General features: G+C 39.3%; 1 protein-coding gene across 7 annotated transcripts in view; it reads left to right on the top strand.

Moving 5' to 3' along the window:
- The window catches only part of ENOX2 (ecto-NOX disulfide-thiol exchanger 2), a 298526-nt gene that overhangs the window by 196517 nt on the left and 79330 nt on the right, over nt 1-22679 (top strand). The window contains exon 1 of one of the 7 annotated variants that reach the window (XM_005872747.2): nt 17240-17326. The exons of 5 other annotated variants lie outside the window; for them this stretch is intronic. In XM_005872747.2, the coding sequence (XP_005872809.2) occupies nt 17260-17326 (67 nt within the window). In that variant the 5' untranslated portion in view covers nt 17240-17259. Of the gene's footprint in view, nt 1-17239; nt 17327-18960; nt 18984-22679 lie in introns of those variants that run through there. One more of the 7 variants, XM_014544976.1, reaches the window with a different exon arrangement.

Below are 22679 nucleotides of genomic sequence, written 5' to 3'. Positions count from 1 at the left end.
CCTGGGTGATGGGCTGATGGCTGTTTGCAGGCTGGCCACGGCCCCCAGCCACCCAAGCTCCCAGTGGAGGCTGGGTGGAAGCAGGTATCTGGGATTTATTTGTCTTCTATAATTGAAACTTTGTTGCCATGAGTGGAGGCCACAGCCAGCTCAGAGCAGGCGGGAAGCTTGGCTTCCTCCATCGCCCAGGCAACCAAGCCTCCTGCTTGCTCCAGCTCCGTGGCTTCCAACCACCATCTTGGTTGGATTAATTTTCATATAGTCGCTCTGATTGGCTGGTGGGTGTGGCTTGGGGGATAGCAAAGGCACAGTCAATTAGCATCTTTGTCTTTTATTAGTGCAGATAAGAAGTAAATGTCCATTTGTGGGATATATCCTTGGAACTCACAAGTAAATACTTGTTGTAAGTCCTCTGCATCGGAGCTACAATGTGACATGGCATTTGAAACTGTTCATTAGTGAGTACTCCAAGTTCCTTTGTTTATGCAGCTTGCAACCTGAATGGTGTCCCAGAACGTAAGATATAGATCAGTGATGGTGAACCTTTTGAGCTCAGCGTGTCAGCATTTTGAAAAACCCTAACTTTACTCTGGTGCCGTGTCACATATAGAATTTTTTTTAATATTTGCAACCATAGTAAAACAAAGACTTATATTTTTGATATTTATTTTATATATTTAAATGCCATTTAGCAAAGAAAAATCAACCAAAAAAATGAGTTTGCGTGTCACCTCTGACACGCGTGTCATAGGTTTGCCATCACTGGTATAGATGGTGCTCTTTTTTTATTTATTGATTAAGGTATTAAATATGTGTCCTTATCGCCCCATTGCCCCCCCCCCTCACTCATGCCCTCAACCCCCTGGTGTTTAGATGGTACTCTTGAGCTCTTCTTTTAAACATATATCTGTGAGAATTCCTACTTTTTAATTTTATTATTGTTGATTGTATTATTTTATTTATTTCTTCTTATTTGGTGTTATTAATAAGAGAGAATCTCAGGTTTGCCTCCCCATCACTAGAGTATGCTGAACATCACATGCCAAATATTGTTGCTTAGATATCCCCTCCAGGCAGAAATTATGAATCTGATTAACCCCTTTACCCAGCCTATACCTAAGGAATTTTGCAACTATAGTACAGCTTCAGCCACCACCCAGAGAAACAGGAATTAGTCACCTCATCGATTTCCTACATGTTCTATCCAACTTTCTGACCAGTTTCACTAGCATTCCTAGAAACTAAAACACTGAATGTCAAACACAAGCTTACCCAAATGAAGGTCTTGGAATCCAGCCAGTCTCCCAGAAGAGCAGCAATTACTACTCATTGTGACACAGCCCCAATGGATAGAAGTGCAGGTGGGGATAGGTGACAATGAGGTAACTAAGCAGTTACTGTGTATTGAGGTGGAATATATCTACCACTCAGATATCTGGATATTGAACTAGGATAACAAAGGATTTTTAGAGGACACAAAAGCATATCACTTTTTTCATTGCGTCTGCTGAATTGCAGGAAGAACTCCTTGTTGTCTGGTCTCTGCCTTTTTTTTTTAATTTTTTGCTTTCTCTACTCAAGTAGGAGACAGCAAAACAACTACTCAGTCTCCTACCATATGTCTCTTCTTCCCTGCCTGACTTACCTTCTATTGCATGAGGTGGAAAAGCTATAGATGTTGGAATCTGTTTTATATTTTTTGTGGGTTTTTTGTTTTTGTTTTTTGCTTAAAACTCTACTGGTTGGAAGTTTTAAATAATTTCTTTAAGGAAAAAAAGCATATTTTGCCCAGCCGGTGTTGCTCAGTGGGTGATGTTGAACCATGAACCCAGAGGTCACTGGTTCGAATCCCCATCAGGGCACATGCCTGGGTTGCTTGCTCGATCCCCAGTAGGGGGCATGCAGGAAGAAGCTGGTTGATGATGTTTCTGATGTTTCTGATTGATGTTTCTATCTCTATCCCTCTCCCTTCCTTTCACCCTAAAAAAATAATTAAAAACATTAAAAAAACACATTTAACAGATAAAAAGTGATTAGCGATCATTCCCTGGAGAAAATAAAAACAGAATTAAAGTAGATTAATATTTCTGTAGGAACGGTTTTTGCATTTGGGTTTAATATAAGGAATAACTTTGATCACAATGGTCTCATTGAACATTAAGGCCAATTACTTCAGTAGACTACAAATGTGGGTAAAAGTATCTGTTTACTTATGCTGCATGTTCATGTGAAAATACTTCTCTATCCTCCAGGCTGATATTAAGCCTGTGTGCACTGGATGGACATACAGTTTTAAAATATTTAAAAACATGTATGCCAGTTGGTAAACAGGTACTGCCAGGAGCCCCTTAATGATCATTGGCCACCCAGGCCAATAAATGGCCACTGTCCAAAATAAGTGACTGTCTGTCACCCAGGCCACCCTGATTGTCCTAGTATCCTTTAGGGTTCCCCATAGTCTAACAAAAATGGGTTGACCTCTGTTACAACAATGGGTTCTCCCAGGCCCTGCTCCGGTGTTAAGGTTTGGTATCCAATTGTGTTTGGTTGCTAGTGCCATTCTGGTATTTGAATATTTTAAACATCACTCTTGGATCCTCTAATCTTATTCCCATGATATAAGTCATTTTTGTAGACAGAATCAACTAGCTTACCAGAGGACTCTAATATAGTTTATAGCTCCTATGTAGGCTAAATTCAGTTAGTGAAAGAATAAATTAATATGGAAAATATTATCAGGATTAACTTGGGGAAAATGTTTATAAAAGTTGGGGAAAGTGTCTCTACTTTAAACAAAAGTGCGAGCCACAATTATTGTTAGGCATTACAGTGCTATCAGCAAATGAAAAAAGGTAAAAATTAATAGTGCTATATTTGGCATTTGTTCATTCACTATGCCATAATCTGGGGGTAAGTAAAAATATATAAGTTACCAACCCTGCCCTAAAAATTCTTACAATCAGGGAAAATATCATAGGCACCCATTTAACTATTCATATAATGTGAAATGCTGATAACCATTTAGAGAACCATATTAGTGCTAACTGTCTTTTAGAAAATACAAGTCCGCATTCTGTAGGAAAAATATAAGAGGGGGCTCATTTAGACAAAACCAGATTTTCTCTGTGGTATTAAATTAGTATTAAAGTAAAACTTTCTGCCCTCGCCAGTTTGGCTCAGTGGATAGAGCATCAGCCCACAGACTGAAGGGTCCCGGGTTTAATTCCCATCAAGGGCAAGTACCTTGGTTGCAGGCTCAATCCCCGGCGCTGGTCAGCCACTGTGTGGGAAACAACCAATCGATGTGTCTCTCACATCAATGTTTCTCTCTCTATGGCTCTCCTCCTCCCTTCCACTCTCCCTAAAAATCAATGGAAATATATCCTTAGGTGAGGATTAACAAAACTATAAAAGGTAAAAAACTTACTGAAATCAGTAGAATGATGCAAAACAGACCATTGAAGGATTCCTTCTGCTCCTATGATGGAAACAAATTGGGTAATTTTGATTCCCTTATCATGCCATATGAAATTATATTTGCTAATAAAATGCAAATATCATTGGTAAAGAAAGAAGAGCAGAGACGAGTCATTATATTGAATGTTCAAATAAAAAGCATCAGATTCAGAAAGTTACATTATTTATTGCCTAAATAAAACCAACCAAGATATCCCACTGTCAACAGGCCTTTGTGTATAACACACTTGTTAAAGTGCAATGACTAGAACACTGATTTCTCTTGGGTAATGCTGGAGTTTGGTACTGCTTGTTGCAAAGGCTTTCTGAAAACCCAACAGAGTTCTCTTATTTGAAGTATTCCTAGCCATCTCAGAGAGGATGCATCCTTAATTCGTTGGTATCCATTGACTTTCTTCATTTTTAATTAGCAGTTTCCTGCCCCAGACTTCTTACCACCAGCTGGAATGGGAGGGGAATGCAAAATGGCATGTCTTGTACATCCCTAACCTATTCACCTTCCAGGCTCACCATGGGGTCTCTGGCACTTGCCAAATGGCTTCCCTATGTGAGAAGCTCATAGGGATTGATGTTGCATCAGTGGGTGCTGGAGAAGGGACTTCCTAGGTGTCAGACATCAGCTCTGGCTTATTCTTTGCCTCAGTCATTGAATCAGTTCTCACTGAGTGCCTGCTGTGCACCAAGTGTAGCCCCTTTCAATTTATTCCTGGAAGTCTTCCTTTTCTTTTCCACTTGCTTTGACCAATTTGCTGGCATCCTGAAATGCATCAACCTCAATTCTCCCCTCTGATGAGCTTAAGTGGAATTTAATAATCCCTGCTAAATTGTCTTGTGACTCTGTCATATGAATAAAGGCTACGGACTCTGGGTTAGATTGTAAGCATCAAATTAATTTTACTGCAAAGGTCAGGCTGCTCTCCTAGCATTCTGTTGTGCTTGAAGGTTAGTCTCTGCATGCTTGACCAAAAGCTTCCTGTCTGCTCTTGTATTCAAAACAGATTTCAAAATATATCCAGATTGAAAACCAGACATTTGGAGATAAAAGACTGTGTACTCTGACCCCCTGGAAATAGCAAGCAGCTGCAGTGATTTTATGTGTATATATAGTACATCATCATCTCTGGGAGATGATGGGCATTAAGCTCAGCACCTCTTGCTCCCAAAGCAAATGTCTGTCATCGTTTACACCTAACTGCTCATGTCAGAGGAAAGAAATATTTCTTACCAAATGACTTCCAAGCTTGCTTGCCTGAGAAGCACAGTCCCTGGGGAAGCAGGACCTATCAGTGGAGTTTGGCTGAAAAAAATATATAATTATATTCAGATAATGGCAGACACCTTCATCCTGGTTTCCTTTAACCTTCATCTGTCTTCCTAATTTACCATGGGCTCTCTTTCCAGCTCTCCTCCTTTGGCCAAACCTGTTTGAGTTTGCATTCTCCTGATGTATGTGTCTAATATACTCATCAGTTCAAGTTCTACAAGTAACATTCATGTAATAACTTTCCATTTATATTCCTGCAAAATAACATGGGTGGTCTCTGAGGCTATAAAGTAGCATCCAGGCTATTATAAGAGCTATAATATCTTTAAGCTACAGGGGCTGGGGTCACAAACTTCTTATAGCATGATGGTTCCTTTGGGCATAATTGTGGTCTCTTTCAAATGTCCTTAAAAGAAATTATAGTGGTCAATTTTCTATTCCAGAGAGTAGGTTCTATAGACGGAAATATAGTCAGGTTTCAATTTTGAATTTAATCCATCTCAAGGAGAACTGTACTAGTAGATCTAGGGAAGCTCTGCAGCTTGTTGCTCCTTATAATGTTCAGCTTTCACCTGTGATAGTCAGGCTGCTGACCCACTGTATGCAGGACAATGTGTGTATTCAGTGATTGGGTTTAATAGAGTAATCCACATCCCTGCCCAAATCTCCTACAGCTACTGGTGTTTGCAAGACAAGGCGAGGTGAGATGTATAGCCTGAGGCTGTGGTGCAGAGGAGAGTAGAGGGTGAAGTGGTTTAGGAAGGCGTCATCTGGAATATCAATGAATACAGCTAAGTCACTAAAACAGATTCAAAATACTTTTTTTCAGGAAAATGTAATCCCTCTTGGAGAGGCTAACACTTCATCTGGACAAGCACACAAATCAAACGCCTTAATTTTTGAAACAGAATGACAGTTTAGCCACTTTCTATGTCTGATAGCTAAAACATGTGGGCCTCTCTTCGGTGTACAACACAGATTATCTGCCTTTCATATGTTCACCAGAGCACACCATCTTGATTTATCTGCCCTCTAGCTCTTAGCTGTATATAGGGATATGCCAACCAGATGTGCTTACCTGAGAAGCACTGTCCCCAGGGAAGCAGGGCCTATCAGTGGAGTTTGGTTCAAAAATGACATGATCATGTTCAAATAATGGCAGACACCTCCATCCTGGTTCTCTTAAACCTCAGTTGTCCTTCATTTACTTCATGCTCTCTCCTGATCATTTTTTTTTTTGGCCACCAATATTTGTGAGTACATTCACTGCTGATGGAAGTGTCAGTTTAAGTTATACTGGTAATATTCAGGTAAGAACTTACCAACTTCCCACTTTTCAGATTTTCTCATTCTTTTTCTCTAACCAGTAGGACAAAGAGGATTGTACTTAGGCCTTCTGTGGAGTTTTGTTTGGTCTTTATTTTGTGTGTGACTTTGCCCACCTTCACCTCTAGTAAATTATAAGCTCTCTGAGGGAGGTAACTTTTTTGCTTCTCTTGTGTCCCTCTTAGACACTAACAAAAAGCATAACAGAGGCTCAATAAGTTCCATTTGTTAATTTGGGAAACTAGGAAATACTAACCAAATGGATTATACTCGTTTTTGAATTCCAATGTACCCTTTTTTCCTTCTCAGAAGTAACATTTTACTCTGAGCTTGTATTGTATTCTGCCAGAAATAAAAATGTACTTCTGTGCTTCTGTGCTTTTAGCTACAATCAGAAATTCCTACTGTAGTGGCTTAAGGAGTCTCTAGTTTCTCTGTAGCTGAAAGAGTGACTGAAAACTCTGATCCACTACATTCAGTAGGCACTGCCATCACTGAAAGAACAGCCCAAAGCCCTTTGTATCTGTGCCTTGGCTCCTTTTATAACCCATATTCTGTTATGGAATGATGGTGCTGCCTCTGCTAATTTTCACTTAACCTCACCATGCCTCCCTGTTTTCTTAAAAAAAAAAAAGTCCATCAATATTGACCTGCCTTCCAGGGGTGTTTTGAAGACATAATGCTGATAAGAAAACATTCTATATAGGAGAATATTGATGACAGTTATTTTGTAGCCACCAAAGGAGAGGGCACTCAGCAGTAATTGAGGGCCATGTTTAGCCACCCAACCACCCATTATCGTTAGTTCTCAGATTGATTCTAATGCATCATAATACTGCACCTTGTAATCCACATATAGGGGGGTAATTTGTCAGGTGGTGGTAGTAATAACAAGCTGTTTAAACATGTTCAGAACATACACATCTCTTGTTTTTCTTCCTATCATTGTTGGCAAGTCTAATTTTACACCTTTTTGCCTATCCTATTTTCTCCTATTATACTGCATATTAAGGCATTGTTTTTATTCTTTAAACAAGTGTAGCGTCTCTATGAACAGCTAGAACACAGGAGACTGATTTAGAAACACAGTTTAAGTAGCCAAGTCAAATTTAAGAATGGTGGTGGATTTTATCACTCAGCTTTATTAATGGACCTCATTCTTGCTGTATTGAGTGTCTTTCCCTAATGCATTTGTATAAAAGCCCCTGCCTCTCCCATTAACCCCTTTGGCTGGTATTAACTCATTCCTGGGCATTTGTTGCCATAGCTGCAGCCGCCCACTCAGCTGGATCCCTAGTGTAGTGCTAGCCCCTGCAGAGTCCATGTGTGGCTGGCCTGCTTGTTCCAGGCGTCAGCTGTTAGGCGGAGGGCAAGAGCCTTGCAACCTCAGAGGTCAAACAGCCTATCTATTTTTTTTTCTTAGCAGCAGATGGGCATGTGGCTGTCTAGCCTCCAGGCTGGGAAACGTGTGAGAACATCACCTACACTCTTCCTCCCTTACTCCCTCCTGGGCACCCAAGCAGGTAGCCTAGCTCCATGTTCAACAAGATGATGGATATTTCCCCTCTGTTGTTTGAAGCTCTTCCTTCAACACTTGTGGCAGCAGTGAGGAATCATGCACAACTTACGTCTGTTCACTGAAATAATTATCAGCAGTTTTATGTCTCTTGTATATATTTTTGACCACTTACAGATTTGATTATATCTTTTGCAGAATGGAAACGTGGCTTTCCACTGCTTACTCTCATTCTTGTAACTCTTCAAGGAGAAACTCTTTTAAAAACAAAAAGGAAATGACATGCAAATGATTATGGCAATATCGCACAGGCAAAAGTCAGGACCTTCAGAAGGTTCCTCAGGCTTAAACTGATCAGGTGATGAGCAAATCTTGCATACGTTTCTATTTGAGTTACCAGCTAGCACCTTCCTCTGAGAAATGACTAAGAAGAGATAATGTTAGATGCCTGTAATATGTGACTTACTTTCTGCCCTAGGCTCCAGTACTGATGTAGTTTAGAACAAACACAACTCCCACACATGCCAATTGGGCAGGTATAATGGGATTTAAGAAAGATGTTTCTCTAGGTGGAAAGTTCCCACATAAACTGGTAATACAGATTTGGAAAAGAAAATTTAATTTTGTCTGTGTTGTGCCCGAATTGTCAGATAGCTTGCCAGGATAAATCTGTGAATTAGCTTCAGAGTTTGAAAATTCATAACCATCTAGTCCTTTACCTTGACTTTAACAGAACTGATATTACAGCATCAACAACAGCAAAAGAGAAGCAGCATCATTAACAACTAACATTTATAGAGTACCTTACAGAGTTGAAAACATTTTTACAATTAATAATCTCTTGATTAACCATCTCATCAACCCTGTAATAGCAGTATTATTGTTGTCTGCATTTTTGTGATGAGGAAACCAAGTCTCAGAGACATTAAGTGACTTGCCCAAAGTCACACATCATAGTCTTCTGACTCCAAACCCCTCAAGTACCCATGCTAGGCAATATACATAGCCCTGTCACCCTTCCTGGTCTCTAGCCCACTGCCACTTCCATGTCCCCAAACCTCCAGGTAATCAAATTAAGGCCTATGCATGGATTTTCTTGAAAAACAAAATGAAAGTAGCCATGTTACAAAAGAATTACTGTCTTTCCATGTGGGTTCAGTACTAAATGATACCTTTGACACTCGTGTTTGCTCATAGATCACTAACTTCTGGACAAGCTAGGTGGGAGAATTGAGGGAGAAGGGAGGGATGTGAGGGAGAACAGCACAAATTAAAGCTCCTGGCAATTAAAGAATCCTTCAGAAATTCAGATAAAATGTTTCTGAAGGGACAGCCTCATCATGTGTAATCTATATGTATAAAACCCTAATATGCAAATAGACCAAATGGTGGAACAACCCAACAACCGAACAACTGGTCACTATGACGTGCGCTGACCACCAGGGGGTGCGCGCAGAACATGGCGGGTGTTGGCAGCAGGCGGCAGAGTGCGGAACATGGCGGGCCATGGTGGGATGCTGGAGCAGGTGAGCAGGGTGCCAGACCAAGGCGGGGCACCGGTTGCTGTCATCGGGGCGAGCCTCTAGTGGTTACTGAAAATTCTTTGCTCCCGCATGCCATGGTCCCACCCGGCACCTGAACCTGCTGCTGTCGCCAGCCCTGCTCACACTCGCACCCGCACCCGCTGCCAGTGCTAGAGCCGCCACTTGTACCCACTGTCGGCGCCCAGTGCCAGCCCTGATCGCTTGGCACCATCAGCAGGTACGAGCGGCAGCTGCCAGACCCAATCGCCCCTCAGGGCTTCTCCACCTCCCTCTGCTCATGAGCGGTAATCAAGGCAGCAGGTGGCACTTGCACCCACTGCTGGCACCAGCCCCAATCGCTCCAGGCCATCACCAGGTGCAAGTGGGGGTAGCACCATCAGCACATGGGAGTGGTGGTGGTGGGAGCAGGGCTGCCGGCAGACAGGGGATAGGGGGCCACAGCAGGTGGGTCCAAGACCTGCCCCTGTGCCCACCGCAGCCTCGGGGCCCACAGTTCAAGGTGCATGAATTCGTGCACTGGGCCCCTAGTAGTACTATAAACATAAACAAGAAATGATTAGCACAAAATTCAGAACAGTGGTAATCTCTGAGGGGGAGATAGAATCAGGGAGTGGCACATGGTGACCTTTAAAGGTAATGGCTTTATTATTTTCCTTAAACTGCATGTTGAATATACAATTTTAATTGCATCATTTTTTTTACTTTACACTTATAACTTATAAATTCCCCTCTGTATCTACTCAGTATTTAATTTAAGCAATGAGAAAAAGACAGCATGATTCAGTGGAAAATAGGATTTGATATACAGAAATTAGCTTTACATTTTTAAGGAAAGGTACTCTTGAAAGCTAAGTGCACTTTGATAAACACCTCAGCCCATTTTCCCTGACTGTGTTTCTGAGTGACATACCAGTTAGTTTCTCAAGAAGTTGTGATTTGTGAGGAGAGCATGCTTTCCCAGAATTTTCCCGAGGTCAATGAATATGGCCTTTCTACCAATCCCTGGAAGGTTTTCTCTGAAGATCATCACCAACCTAGTTGTCTTATTCTTTTAACAGCTTATGTTTCCTCCAGCTGCCTTGCATCCTCCTTTTTTCCTCCCCCTTTCTGACAGTGAACTTCTAGCTTCTGGGAGAGCAAAAAACAGAGGCATGATCATCTGGGAATTTGAAGTTAAGTGGTTGAACTGTAACCATAGATTTATGGGTTGTTATCCAAAGACTTATTATCTTTATGGCTTTCCTTGGTGTTGGACCTGACAAAAAATGCAATGAACGGGGTGGGCTTGTGTATTTATTTTCATCACTGGTTGGTTTCTATCTGGCCAGTCTAGGCATGCTGTAAGCACAGGCTTACAGGAATTATTGCTTTTCTTCCATGTGGAAATAAGTGCATAAGCAAATACTCCCAGCCTGATTTTCTTTCCAATTCATTATTTATAGGGAATTCACCCTTTGTAATCATTTTCAAATCAAATTTGCTCTACCATTCCCTGGAAGGTTTGTTCTGAAGATAATCACCAACCTAGTTGCATTATTTTTTAACTGCTTATGTCTCCTCCCTGTTAATGCCAATTAAAGATACACACCAATGGATAAAAAATTATGTCACTAGTGGCCTGGAGATTCACTCAAGAAGAAAATTTAATTTATGGCAAAATGGGTAAAAAGAAGGAAAATCAATAACTCACATGTGTTTGTTATTTGGACTGCTATGTTGCTATATTAAAATATTTAGAAGAGTCGTAGCCAGTTTGGCTCATTGGATAGAGCTTAGATCCCAGGTTCGATTCCAGTCAAGGGCACATGCCTGGGTTGCAGGCTCGGTCCCTGGTAGGGGGCATGCAGGAGGCAGCCAATCAATGATTCTCATTATTGATGTTTCCATCTCTCTCTCTCCCTCTCCCTTCCTCTCTGAAATCAATAAAAATATATTTTAAAAATATTCAGAAGAACTATTGAATTAAATGTGGCAAAGTACGTCATATATAAGAATTTTTTTTCTGGATGGGCACTATTATTAATACTGTCTCAGAATCACAAACTAATAATCATATCGCTTGCATGTGGATTGCTCCTCAAGTAGAGTGATACAGTGGGTGTCCTCTGCCCAGCTGTGACAGAGATCATAGCCATGGCTATAACCTCCCTCTGTTTTATTGTAAAGCTAGTGATGAAATAACAAGTTCTTCTCTTGCCTACCCCATTGCTTCCTGTCCTTATCAGATGGGGTGATTGCGAGAGAAAGAGCACAGATGCAAATGCCATCTATGCTTTTGGAGATAAAAGCAAAATGGGTTTTGGCAGCAGGTTTGATGGATTGGGGGATATATAGAGTGGAGGGTGAGGGTAACCCCAGAAAAATATTTTGAGGATTTTTATTAGCAGTACCACTTTTGGAAAATCCATCAGTCATATGAGGCATATAAATTAGTCCCACTGTTCTTTGTAGCAGTATTCTTGGTAAAGAACAGGTTAAAGAAAAGCCACCTTGTTCTTTTTTGTTTAAATACATTCCCCATTATTATTAACTAGGAGCTCAGCACGCGACATCGCGCAGCGCCGCCCACCCACCTGCAGCCCTGCCTTGACACCCAAACCTGTCCACGCAGAGCTCCAGCGCACCTGGCCCAGCCCCCAAACCCTCTGGCCTTCTCTGGCCACTTCAAGCTCTACCCTTAGTCTTTTGAGTTGCCTCGGGCTGGTCCCACCTTCTCTGAGAGCCTCCCCGCTTCTGCCCTGTCTCCAGAGCAGTGCGGTGGCTCCGCCCCGTCATGGCGCCAGAGGAGAGGGTGGAAGCCTCCCGCCTGCTGTGCTGTGCTCCTTCCCCTGGCAGGTGGGCCGTGGGGCACTCAGAGTGTGAGTGGTGGGTGGCAAAGGACTGGTGAGGGGGGCGCTATGGGCTCTCACCCTTGCCCTCCCTGGCACGGGATGGTCCCGCCTCCCCCAGGCGCCTCCCAGCTTCTGCCCCGTCTCTGGAGCAATGCCCCAGCTAATATGCTAATGACCTGGTCGTTACGGCGTGTCAACCATTAGCATATTAGCTCTTTATTAGTATAGATGGCTGGTTCCCATATTGTTACTGTCCTGTCCTTTTCACCTGAAGGAATTATAACACTGTCTCCACCTGCAGTGGCCCCTGTTTTCCATAAGCTATCAGATGTAATGTATACTGTGGTCAATATATTAATAACAATTACTAGTATTCTACTACTACTTACTAAAACTAGTCACTGTAATGGGCCCCTTTTTCACATTTTTCTCCTTTACTCCTTACCACAGCCCTGTGAGATAGGTACTATTATTATCCTCATTTTTCAGATGTGGAAAATGAAGAACAGAGACATTATGTCACATCCCTAGCATCACTCAGCTAATAAGTGGCGGGTCAGAATTAGAACTCAGATCTAATCCAAAGACCATGATCTTAACTATTGTTACAACCATATTTTTCTTCTTTCAGGGTCACATAGCATTAAGGCTTGAAAGTTTATCATGCTTGGTCTAGCCAAAGACATAATAAGGTTTGATGGAAGTGTGTTGCAGAAAAAAAAAGTCACTTTAAAACATGAAGGGTGGTGGGGGAAGTGTGAAGTTCTGTATAATAAAAGTTCCTGATTATTTGTCAAATTGACGTAAAGTTTGAAAACTCGAGTTAGGCTGCCTATAGAGACAAAGATGCTAGAAAGGGGCCAGGCCTGCTGGGCCAAAGCAGAGCCATTAATCACTGCCTCCTGTGTCTGTATGTGTATATATAGCATTGCCCTTAATATTTGAGGATGACTTTGCTGAGGCAGCTAATTCTCAAGCCAAAGTTCCCTTTATTAGTAGGATTTAACACTTAACTTGTTTATAGCGGTCATGGCCAGTGTTGCACCCCAATGACTTAGACCATGGCCTTGTAGTTAGTGACTTGAAAAGCCAGTTAACAGTAGAGTCTCATACTCATCCTCTCAAAGACCAGCTAGCTGGAAAATACAAAATGATTCCAGATTTTTAACATTCTACTTGTAGGAGAGAGGAATAATAAGTAAAATGATATAAAAAATATTCGCCACAAATGCCCATCCCCCAAACAAGAACAATTTCTATTCCAGGCTTTAGACTTAGCACAGATACAGCCTTATCTCCTACACATTTTAAGATAGCCAGAGTACCATAATAATAGACTGATCTTTCAAAACTCACTTTAAAGTCACCTTCTCCAGCTTCACATCACTTCTTCTATGCTCTTCTTCATCCTTCACTACCACCTCTCCTCCTAGCAGAGTAACTACCTCTCCCTTCTTCATATATTTCTATTTAGTCATTATCAAACTATACAGTAGTTTTTCTTTTCATGTATGTCTCTCCTACTAGTCTATGAGCCCCTCAATGGGCAGGAAAACATGGATTTTTCACCTTGATACCACCCAATAGTGATGAATTTAACACATTATATTATATTTGTTAATATAATATCAAGGTGATTCTGATTTTCATATTGGGACTGCATTTTGACAGACACAGGTGTAGGTGATTGTTTCACAGCAAGTGAATAGTCAAGCCAGAGTTCAAACTCAGCCCTTCTAATTCCAGATCTAATCCATGCTATATTTCTCTTTGTTGTAGTCTATCTCCTATGGCTAGGAAGTGGACTGAGACATGTTTGAAAGATTATCAGCAGTAAGGGCTAAATGAAAATGGCTTGCGGATTCACCCCAGTATTATTCTTTTTTTCCATCCAAAACATCTTGCCAAACTCCCAACAGCATAGCAGCAGGGTTACCAAGTCAACCTACCTTAGAAAAGCATAGATTACAGAACTTTGGGAACTTACAGAGCTCATTCTTCTATCACTCCTTTCTCCATCCCCCCTTTACCACCAGGCATGCCATTAACTTAAAGAGCATGCTCAGTACTTGAAATGCAATTAGTTGATTTGATAAATATTAAAATTTCTAGTTGAAAACCAGTAGCTACAACATTTGGTATCCTGACAGTAATATTAATATGTCTGTTTCAAAACCAGGAAAAGGACTATGTGACTTAGGCAATTAATGCAGATGTTAAAAGATCTAGGGTAAGGTAGCATTTTTGCCATCCATTTTTGCTTTCAGTGTTGTTTATCTAAATATTAAGTGAGGAAATATGGAATGGATGTGATGATGCAGTCCTAAAGATTAGAGGGCCACAGTCAACCATTCACCTTTGAGCTGGGTAGTGTGAGTTCACTGGTATTTCAGAAGCCCAAGGAGCCAGGGGTGGGGAATTCTGGACCTTAGTCCAGAGAACTTCTCTAGTGCAGTTAGCCACCGCTCTTACTGAGGAAGCTCTCCAAGGTTGCCATGGTTGAGCCTACCAGTATTCCAGAATGCCTGCATCCAAACTCAATCTATTCACCTGGCTCACATTTAGGTAATGACCTTGAAGTGACAAGGACTATCCTTGAGATTCTTCAACCCGTGCCAGCCCACCCCGAAATAACAAAGGAGGCCCCTGGTTTCAGTTCAGAGAGAAGCTACCCCCACAGGGCAAATGGATGGTTTCTTCCCTAACTGGTAAAAAGGAAGGGAAAGATAAAGTGGAACTAAGATCATGATTGAGTACTTGCTCTGTGTCAGATATCCAGCTCCGCATTCTTTATACTGTAGTGATGATATCTAGCTCAGTGGCTAAAAGTGTGGGCTCTGGAGCTGTACTGCCTGAATTTGAATTTCAATTCCAGCTTTAACTCCATCTGTGACCTTGGGCAACTTCCTAACTTCTTTGTGTTTCATTTTCCTTATCTGTAAAATGGGTCTAGTTATGAATATTACCTCTCTCATGGATTTGTGAGGATTATATTACATAATACATATAAAAACTTAAAACCGTGTTTGGCACATCATAAGGATTTAAGTCAATATTAGAAATCAACATTATTATCATTAGCTTAGTGCCTGAGAGATAGGTATTATTATCTCCAACTACAGGTGAATAAACAGGCTATAAAGTTTGCAGAATTTGCCTAAGGTCACAAAGCTAGTAAATAATAGAGCCCAGATTTGATTTTAGATCTATCTGGCCCTAAGATCTGTATTATTTCAATTATACCCTGTTGCCTTCATAAATGTAGTGTATATACTGTGAGTTCCTTGGAGAGGCACAGGCCAAAACCTATGGACTTCCTCCTTAATACATTCCCACTCCCCTTAACTGCCATCTGGAAGTCTGGCTTGCTGCCCTAGCTTCTTATAGATCTAGTTTAAAGCCTTGAACATCCTTATAACTGCTCTAATATGGATGTGGCTATCTCTAGGATCCTTCAGCTTATAGACTAGAATAGTGAATCTTCCCAGTTGGGTGAGGCTCAGTTTGTGAAAGTACCCTTTACCTGGAGGTTTTCATTTGCATACCATGAGGATCAAGCTGCTGTCTCCCACCCTGCACCCCGCCATACTTGCAGTCTATGTGAGAATGATTCTCTACTATATAGGCTAGTATAAAAACTTTCCCTTTCCCTTTTATTTTTCCTTTTCTCCCCACCCCCTTCCCCAAGGAATAATATGCTATAACATCTGGATCCCCTTGAGGGCTCCTTGATCTTTCCTTGGTAACACCCACAAGGAGACAAAGCCCTTGCTTGCCTAATAGCCTCATCTCTCTTAAACCATCTGGGAACCTTGTCACCAGGGAACCTTGCCTTACAAAAGCCTCTGTCAGTTGTCTCACCCTGCATCGCGATGTTGCAAGTTGTGGTGTCACTACTGGTGACATCTGTGGTCAGAGAAAGAGTGGAGCTGAAGTGCATTGATCACAAACCATGATAGATTGTTACTTTTCAAAGAAAATGAAGAAGAGTTCAAAATAACACCTACAATGCACAATATATTGCTTCATGAGCAATAAATACCAAACAGAAGATAAAACCTTGAGCCCTAGGCTTAATGCAGACCAAAAACATGATTTATCCTGCAGTTTCCTTTTTCTTAACCAGAGACAGGACAGGAAACACACTGTTATTTAGTTCTAGGACACCAAATCATGCCCTTGTACGGTAATCTTTCACAGGAAATACTTCCTGATTGCCTGCTGTATGAATGTAATATGCTACACATGGGGATTTCTTCTGTCTTCCATGCAAGCATTTTCTAAACTTCCTCTCTCTTTCCTTTGTCATGATATTCCTAGTGCTATTCCCAGGACCACTCTGTAAACAAGTACCTGTCAGTCTTCCATGGCACCTAGACTCCCTACCAAGAGGATAATTTCTTTTGTGTGAAGCATAAAAGTAACCATGCTAAACATGTTCTTGGTTGGGGGGAGGTAATCAGCTTAGTTTTAGCATGATAGCATAAAGGAGTAGAGCATAAACTTCAGATGTTGGGATTGGCTGCACATGTGGTGGATGGGAAGGGATTATGAGAAACCAGGGATATAAGGGACTCTCCAGTAAGAACACATGAAAATTGCTGCAACAAAGCAGGGTTTCTCAACATTGGCACTATTGACATTTTGCACCAGGTAATTGTTTGCTGTTGCGGGGCGGGGGGGTGGTGGCTGTGTCATACATTATAGGATGTTTAATGGTATCCCTGGTCTCTATGCCCAGCTCCTAACTGTGACACCAAAGATTTTTCTAAATATTACCAAATGTACCCTGGGGTGCAAAATTAGCCCCAGTTAAGAACCACTGCAATAGATGGGAGCACCCATCTCTATAATGATGAGTTTTATAGCCCTCCTAGCTCAAATATTCTATAACTTCATGACTTCCCTAGTTTAGTATAGCATAGTAGTTAAGAGTATAGCATAGTAGTTAAGGAGCCAAACTGCCTGGGTTTGAATCCTGGCTCCACTGCAATCTAGCTATATGACCATGAACATGTTGTTTAAATTATCTATTTCTGGTACCTTATCCATAAATGGGGATAATGACAAGAATAATGAGAGGTTGTATTTTATAAGTTGTTGTGAGTTTTAAATTAATGTGCATAAAGTACCTAGAAGAATGCCTGACATATGTATTAAATGTGTTAACTATTATTAGTCTTGCTATAATTACTATCATTAATACTATTATTCACCATTTATATAAGTCCTGGTATATTCCAGAGGTCTAATGTCTCACCCAGCTTTGGACCACTATCTTCCTTCTAGAGCCCTAAGTGCATGGTTCAGGACCGCAAAATGCAAAGAGATTTTATGTGGATGTGGGTCTATGAAATAGGCATTGCAGGTAAGCCACACTTTGTACAATTGCTAAGTTCTTACAGAGTTAACTTATTTAAAAGTACACTTATTGGCACCTACTCTGAGCTAGTCACTGTAGAATATACAAAAATAAATGAGGTTTATATCCTCTGCCTTTAAGGAACTAACAAATATGGCTACTACATGCACATTTATTTTAGTAAATTTAATTACCTTAAATTCTCAAAGAAATTCCAGTCAGTTCCTTCTTACCCATGAAGAATTCCTCTGTGAAAATTATTTTCTCATCTCCAGATTTATCTTCCTTAAATTTTGTATCTCTGTAATTGTGATTTTTCTCATATTATCAGCATGTTAGAAATATAATACCTCAATTTATCACCATTTTATCTTCCTCCCACTCTTCATTTAAAATGTTTAATATTCTGTACTCAGAAGAAAACCACCAAAAGAGATTTTATCTTAATACAACAACAGAGTAGTATCCCATTCTGAATAGTTTGGCACCTGCTTCTGGGCTGAAGAATGTCTGTGCAGAACTTTCTTATATATTCATATATTTATTCATTCATTTGTTTAAAATAGTTTATTGAACATCTCCATGTCAGACATGGGTGTCTAGATACTATGAATAACAAGGAGAAATAAGGGATTCCAGAGTTTTAGTGGGATATTTAGGTATAGAAAGAGGTGATAAAAATATAATATGGTAAGGATTATAATAGTATGTGCTCAATGAGCTGGGAGAACAGAGAAAATAAAGGGGCTCTTTGGGAGGGAATTCAGTGTGACAGATAACACTGGTCATTGGCATCAGAGCTGCCTGGGTTCATATTTCTATTCTACCACTTTTAGCTGTGTGATATTCAGCTAATTACTTAAGCTCTGTACCTCAGTTTCATATCCATATGATGAATTATAATAATTCATGCATATACTGTGTCTTTCAGTAGACTTAAAGCCCTTTAAGGGCTGGGACCACTTCATCGTCATCATCCTAACTATTACCATGTTATTATTACCACTTACCAAGGGCTCAATATAAAGCCAGGAGCCATGCTAAATTGTTTACCCACATTATCTAATTTAATCTACAACAAACCTACCAGGTAGATATTATCATTTCCTAACTTTTTCATTTACCTTTTTTCTTATCAAACCCAGTTATTTATTCAGAGCACTTATCATAATATGTAATTAGTTTATATTCATTTGTATTTTAATGTCTCCTTCCTGCACTGGAGTATAGCTTGGTAAGACCAAAGATGAAACCTGTTTGACATGCCATAATGTTTTCAACAACTAGAATGGTGTCTGACACATAGAAAATATTCAACTAATGAACAGTAAATATGAAAAGAAGGCTGGAATGCAGACCAACAAAAAGAGAAGAAAAGAAAAGAGAATGAGCACATTATAGTAGTAGAGTTAAACTCTAGTCCAGAGCCATCGGAATCCCGAGTCCATGTTCTTCTTCACTACCCAGGATTGCTTCCTACTCTTAGCAGACTTTCAATAGATGCTTGTTGACAAAATCCTCTCTCAACTTTGTACAATACTAAGTAGCAAAATTACAAGAACCATAAAAACCAATGGATATAACCCTGGACAGAAGAAAGAGAATTATAAAGAGTAAATTGCTGGAGAAGTAGAGTTTTTGTCTTAATAAAAGAATATAGTTGGTGAGATGATACCAATATTAAACTTGTTTCTTTTTTTCAATTTTATTTTTATTGTTGACATTATTAAAGATGTCCCCATTTCCCCATCCTTTACCCATATCCACCTGGCCCTCGCCTCCCCCTTCTCTCTGTTTATAGCCACAATGTCATCTGTATCTATGGGTTATGCATATATCTTCTTTGGCTAATCCCTTCATATTCTTTCATCCAGTTCCCCCCCTCCTCCCTCTCCTCTGAGTGCTGTCAGTCTGTTCCATGAATCCATGCCTCTGGTCCTATTTTGTGTGCAAGTTTATTTTGTTCATTAGATTCCACATAAAAGTGAGATCATATGGTATTTGTCTTTCCCTGAATGGCTTATTTCACTAGCATAATAATATCCAGGTCCATCTGCACTGTCACAAAAAGTAAGATTTCCTTCTTTTTTATGTCCACACAGTATTCTATCATGTAAGTGTACTGCAACTTTTTTATCAACTCATCTAATGATGAACACTTGGACAGTTTCTAGATCTTGGCTATTGTAAATAACACTGCTATGAACATAAGGATTCATATATTCTTCCAAATTGGTGTTTCAGGGTTCTTAGGATATACTCCCAGAAATCGAATCGTTAGGTCAAAAGGCAATTCCATTTTTAATTTTTTGAGGAAACTTTAAGTGGAGTTTCCCACAGTAACTACACCAGTCTGTATTCCCACCCTAACCCTTTTTCCTACATCCTCGCCAGCACTTGTTTGTTAATTTATTGATGGTAGCCATTCTGGCCGGTGTGAGGTGATACATCGTTGTGGTTTTAATTTATATCTCGTTGATAATTAGTGATGTTGAACATTTTTTCATATGTCTATTGTCCATCTTTATGTCCTCTTTGGAGAAGCGTCTGTTCAGGTCATTTGCCCATTTTTTAATTGGATTGTTTGTCTTCCTTTTATTGAGTTATATGAGTTCTTTATATATTTTGGAAATTAACCTTTTATCAGAAGTATCATTGGCAAATATGTTCTCCCATACAGTGGGTTCCCTTTTCATTTTGTGGTGGTTTCTTTTGCTGTGCAGAACCTTTGGGTTTGATGTAGTCCCATTTGTTTATTTGTTCCTTGGTTTCCCTTGCCCTAGGAGACATATAGGTAAAAATATTGCTGCAAGAGATGTCTGAGACTTTACTGCCTCTATATTCTTCTAGGATTTTTTATGGTTTCACGGCTTAAATTTAAGTCTTTTATACATTTTGAGTTTGTTTTCATGTATAGTGTAAGTTGGTGATCTAGTTGCATTTTTTTTTGGCATGTACCAGTCCAATTTTCCCAACACCATTTATTGAAAAGACTATCTTTATTCTATTGTATCCTCTTGCCACCTTTGTCAAATATTAGTTGACCATATAGGTGTGGGTTTATTTCTGGGGTCTCTTTTCTATTGCAATGATCTATTTGCCTGTCCTTATGTCAATACCAGTCTGTTTTGATTATAGTGGCTTTGTGGTATAGTTTGATATCAGGTATTCTGATACCTCCAACTTTGTTCTTCTTTCTCAAGATTGCTGAGGTTATTTAGACTCTTTTTTGGTTCCTTATAAATTTTTGAAATATTTGTTCTAGATCTGTGAAACATGCTATGGTATTTTAATAGGAATTCTGTTGAATCTATAGATTACTTTTCAGTAGTATGTACATTTTAATGATTTAATTCTTCCAACTCATGAACATGGTATATGCTTCCACTTATATGTATCTTCTTCAGTTTCTTTCTTCAATGCCCTATAGTTTTCCGAGTATAGGTCTTTTATCTCCTTGGTTAAATTTATTCCTATGTGTCTTTTTTTTCCTTGTAATAGTAAAAGGGGTTGTTCTCTTAATTTCTCTTTCTGATATTTCATTATTGGTGTATAGAAATGCCACTTAATATTAATTTTGTATCCTGCTACTTTGCCAAATTCATTTATTAGATATAGTAGCTTTTTGGTAGAGAGTTTTAGGGATTTTTATGTACAATATCATGTCGTCTGTGAGTAATGACAGTTTTACTTCCTCCTTTCCAATTTGAATGCCTTCTATTTCTTCTTCTTGTTTGGCATATAGTTGTTCATAATATTTTGTTTTCCGAGTATAGGTCTTTTATCTCCTTGGTTAAATTTATTCCTATGTGTCTTTTTTTTCCTTGTAATAGTAAAAGGGGTTGTTCTCTTAATTTCTCTTTCTGATATTTCATTATTGGTGTATAGAAATGCCACTTAATATTAATTTTGTATCCTGCTACTTTGCCAAATTCATTTATTAGATATAGTAGCTTTTTGGTAGAGAGTTTTAGGGATTTTTATGTACAATATCATGTCGTCTGTGAGTAATGACAGTTTTACTTCCTCCTTTCCAATTTGAATGCCTTCTATTTCTTCTTCTTGTTTGGCATATAGTTGTTCATAATATTTTTTACAATCCTTTGTATTTATTTGGTGTCAGTTGTTACTTCTCTTTCTGATTTTATTTATTTGAGTCCTCTCTTTTCATGATGAGTCTGGTTAAGTGTTTATCAATCTTGTTTATCTTTTCAAAGAACCATCTCTTGGTTGCATTGATCCTTTGTATTGTTTTTTGACTCTATTTCATTTATTTCTACTGCGATCTTTATTATTTCCTTCCTTCTACTCACTTTGGGCTTTGTTGTGTTTTTTGTTTGTTCATTTTTGAGGGTTTTTTTTCTTTTCCTTCAATTGTAAAGTTAGTTATTTGAGTTTCTTCTTATTTCTTGAGGCCTGTAATGCAATGAATTTCCCTCTTAGGACTGCTTTAACCAGTCCCATAGATTTTTGTGTTGTTTTGTTCTCATTTTCATTTGTTTCCAGGTAATTTTTTATTTCTTCCTTGATTTCATTGTTAACCCTTTCATTGTTTAGTAATATGAATTTAGCCTCTATGATTTTGTGTTTTTCCTCTTTTTTTCTTGTGTTTGATTTCTAGTTTCATGCCATTATGATCAGAGAAGATGCTTGATATGATTTCAATCTTCTTAAATTTATTGAGACTTATTTTGTGTTCTAACATATGATCTATCCTAGAAAATGTTCCATGTACGCTTGAAAATAATGTATATTCTGCTGCTTTGGTGTGAAATGTTCTGAAGATATCAATTAAATCCATCTGATCTAGTGTGTCATTTAAGGCCATCATTTGTTCCTTGTTGATTTTCTGTCTGGAAGATCTATCCATTGATGTAAATGGGGTGTTAAAATCCCATACTATGACTGTATTACTCTCAATCTCTCCTTTTATGTCCATCAAGGTTTGCTTTACATATTGAGGTGCTCTTATGTTGGGTACATAAATGCTTACCAGAATTATATTGCTCCTTTTATGATTGTGCAGTGTTCTTCATTGTCTCTTAACATAGCCTTTGTTTTATTTTGTCAGATATAAGTATTTCTACCCCAATTTTTTATTTCATTTCCATTTCCATGAATTTTTTTTTCATTCCTTTACTGTTAGTCTATGTATATCTTTCATTCTGAGGTGGGTCTCTTGTAGACAGCATATATAGGTCTTGCTTTCTTATCCATTCAGCTAGTCTATGTCTTTTGATTGGAGCACTTAAGGTATTTACATTTAAAGTGATTACTGATAGGTTTGTATTTATTGCCATTTTATTCTTTTAATCACTTTGAACATTTCATGCTAATTCATTTTGGCCTGAAATGTTTC

Source organism: Myotis brandtii, unplaced genomic scaffold (genome assembly GCF_000412655.1).
Source record: "Myotis brandtii unplaced genomic scaffold, ASM41265v1 scaffold39, whole genome shotgun sequence".
Taxonomy (NCBI): domain Eukaryota; kingdom Metazoa; phylum Chordata; class Mammalia; order Chiroptera; family Vespertilionidae; genus Myotis; species Myotis brandtii.
Note: the sequence above shows the minus strand (reverse complement) of the source record. Positions and strands in the feature narration are given on the sequence as shown.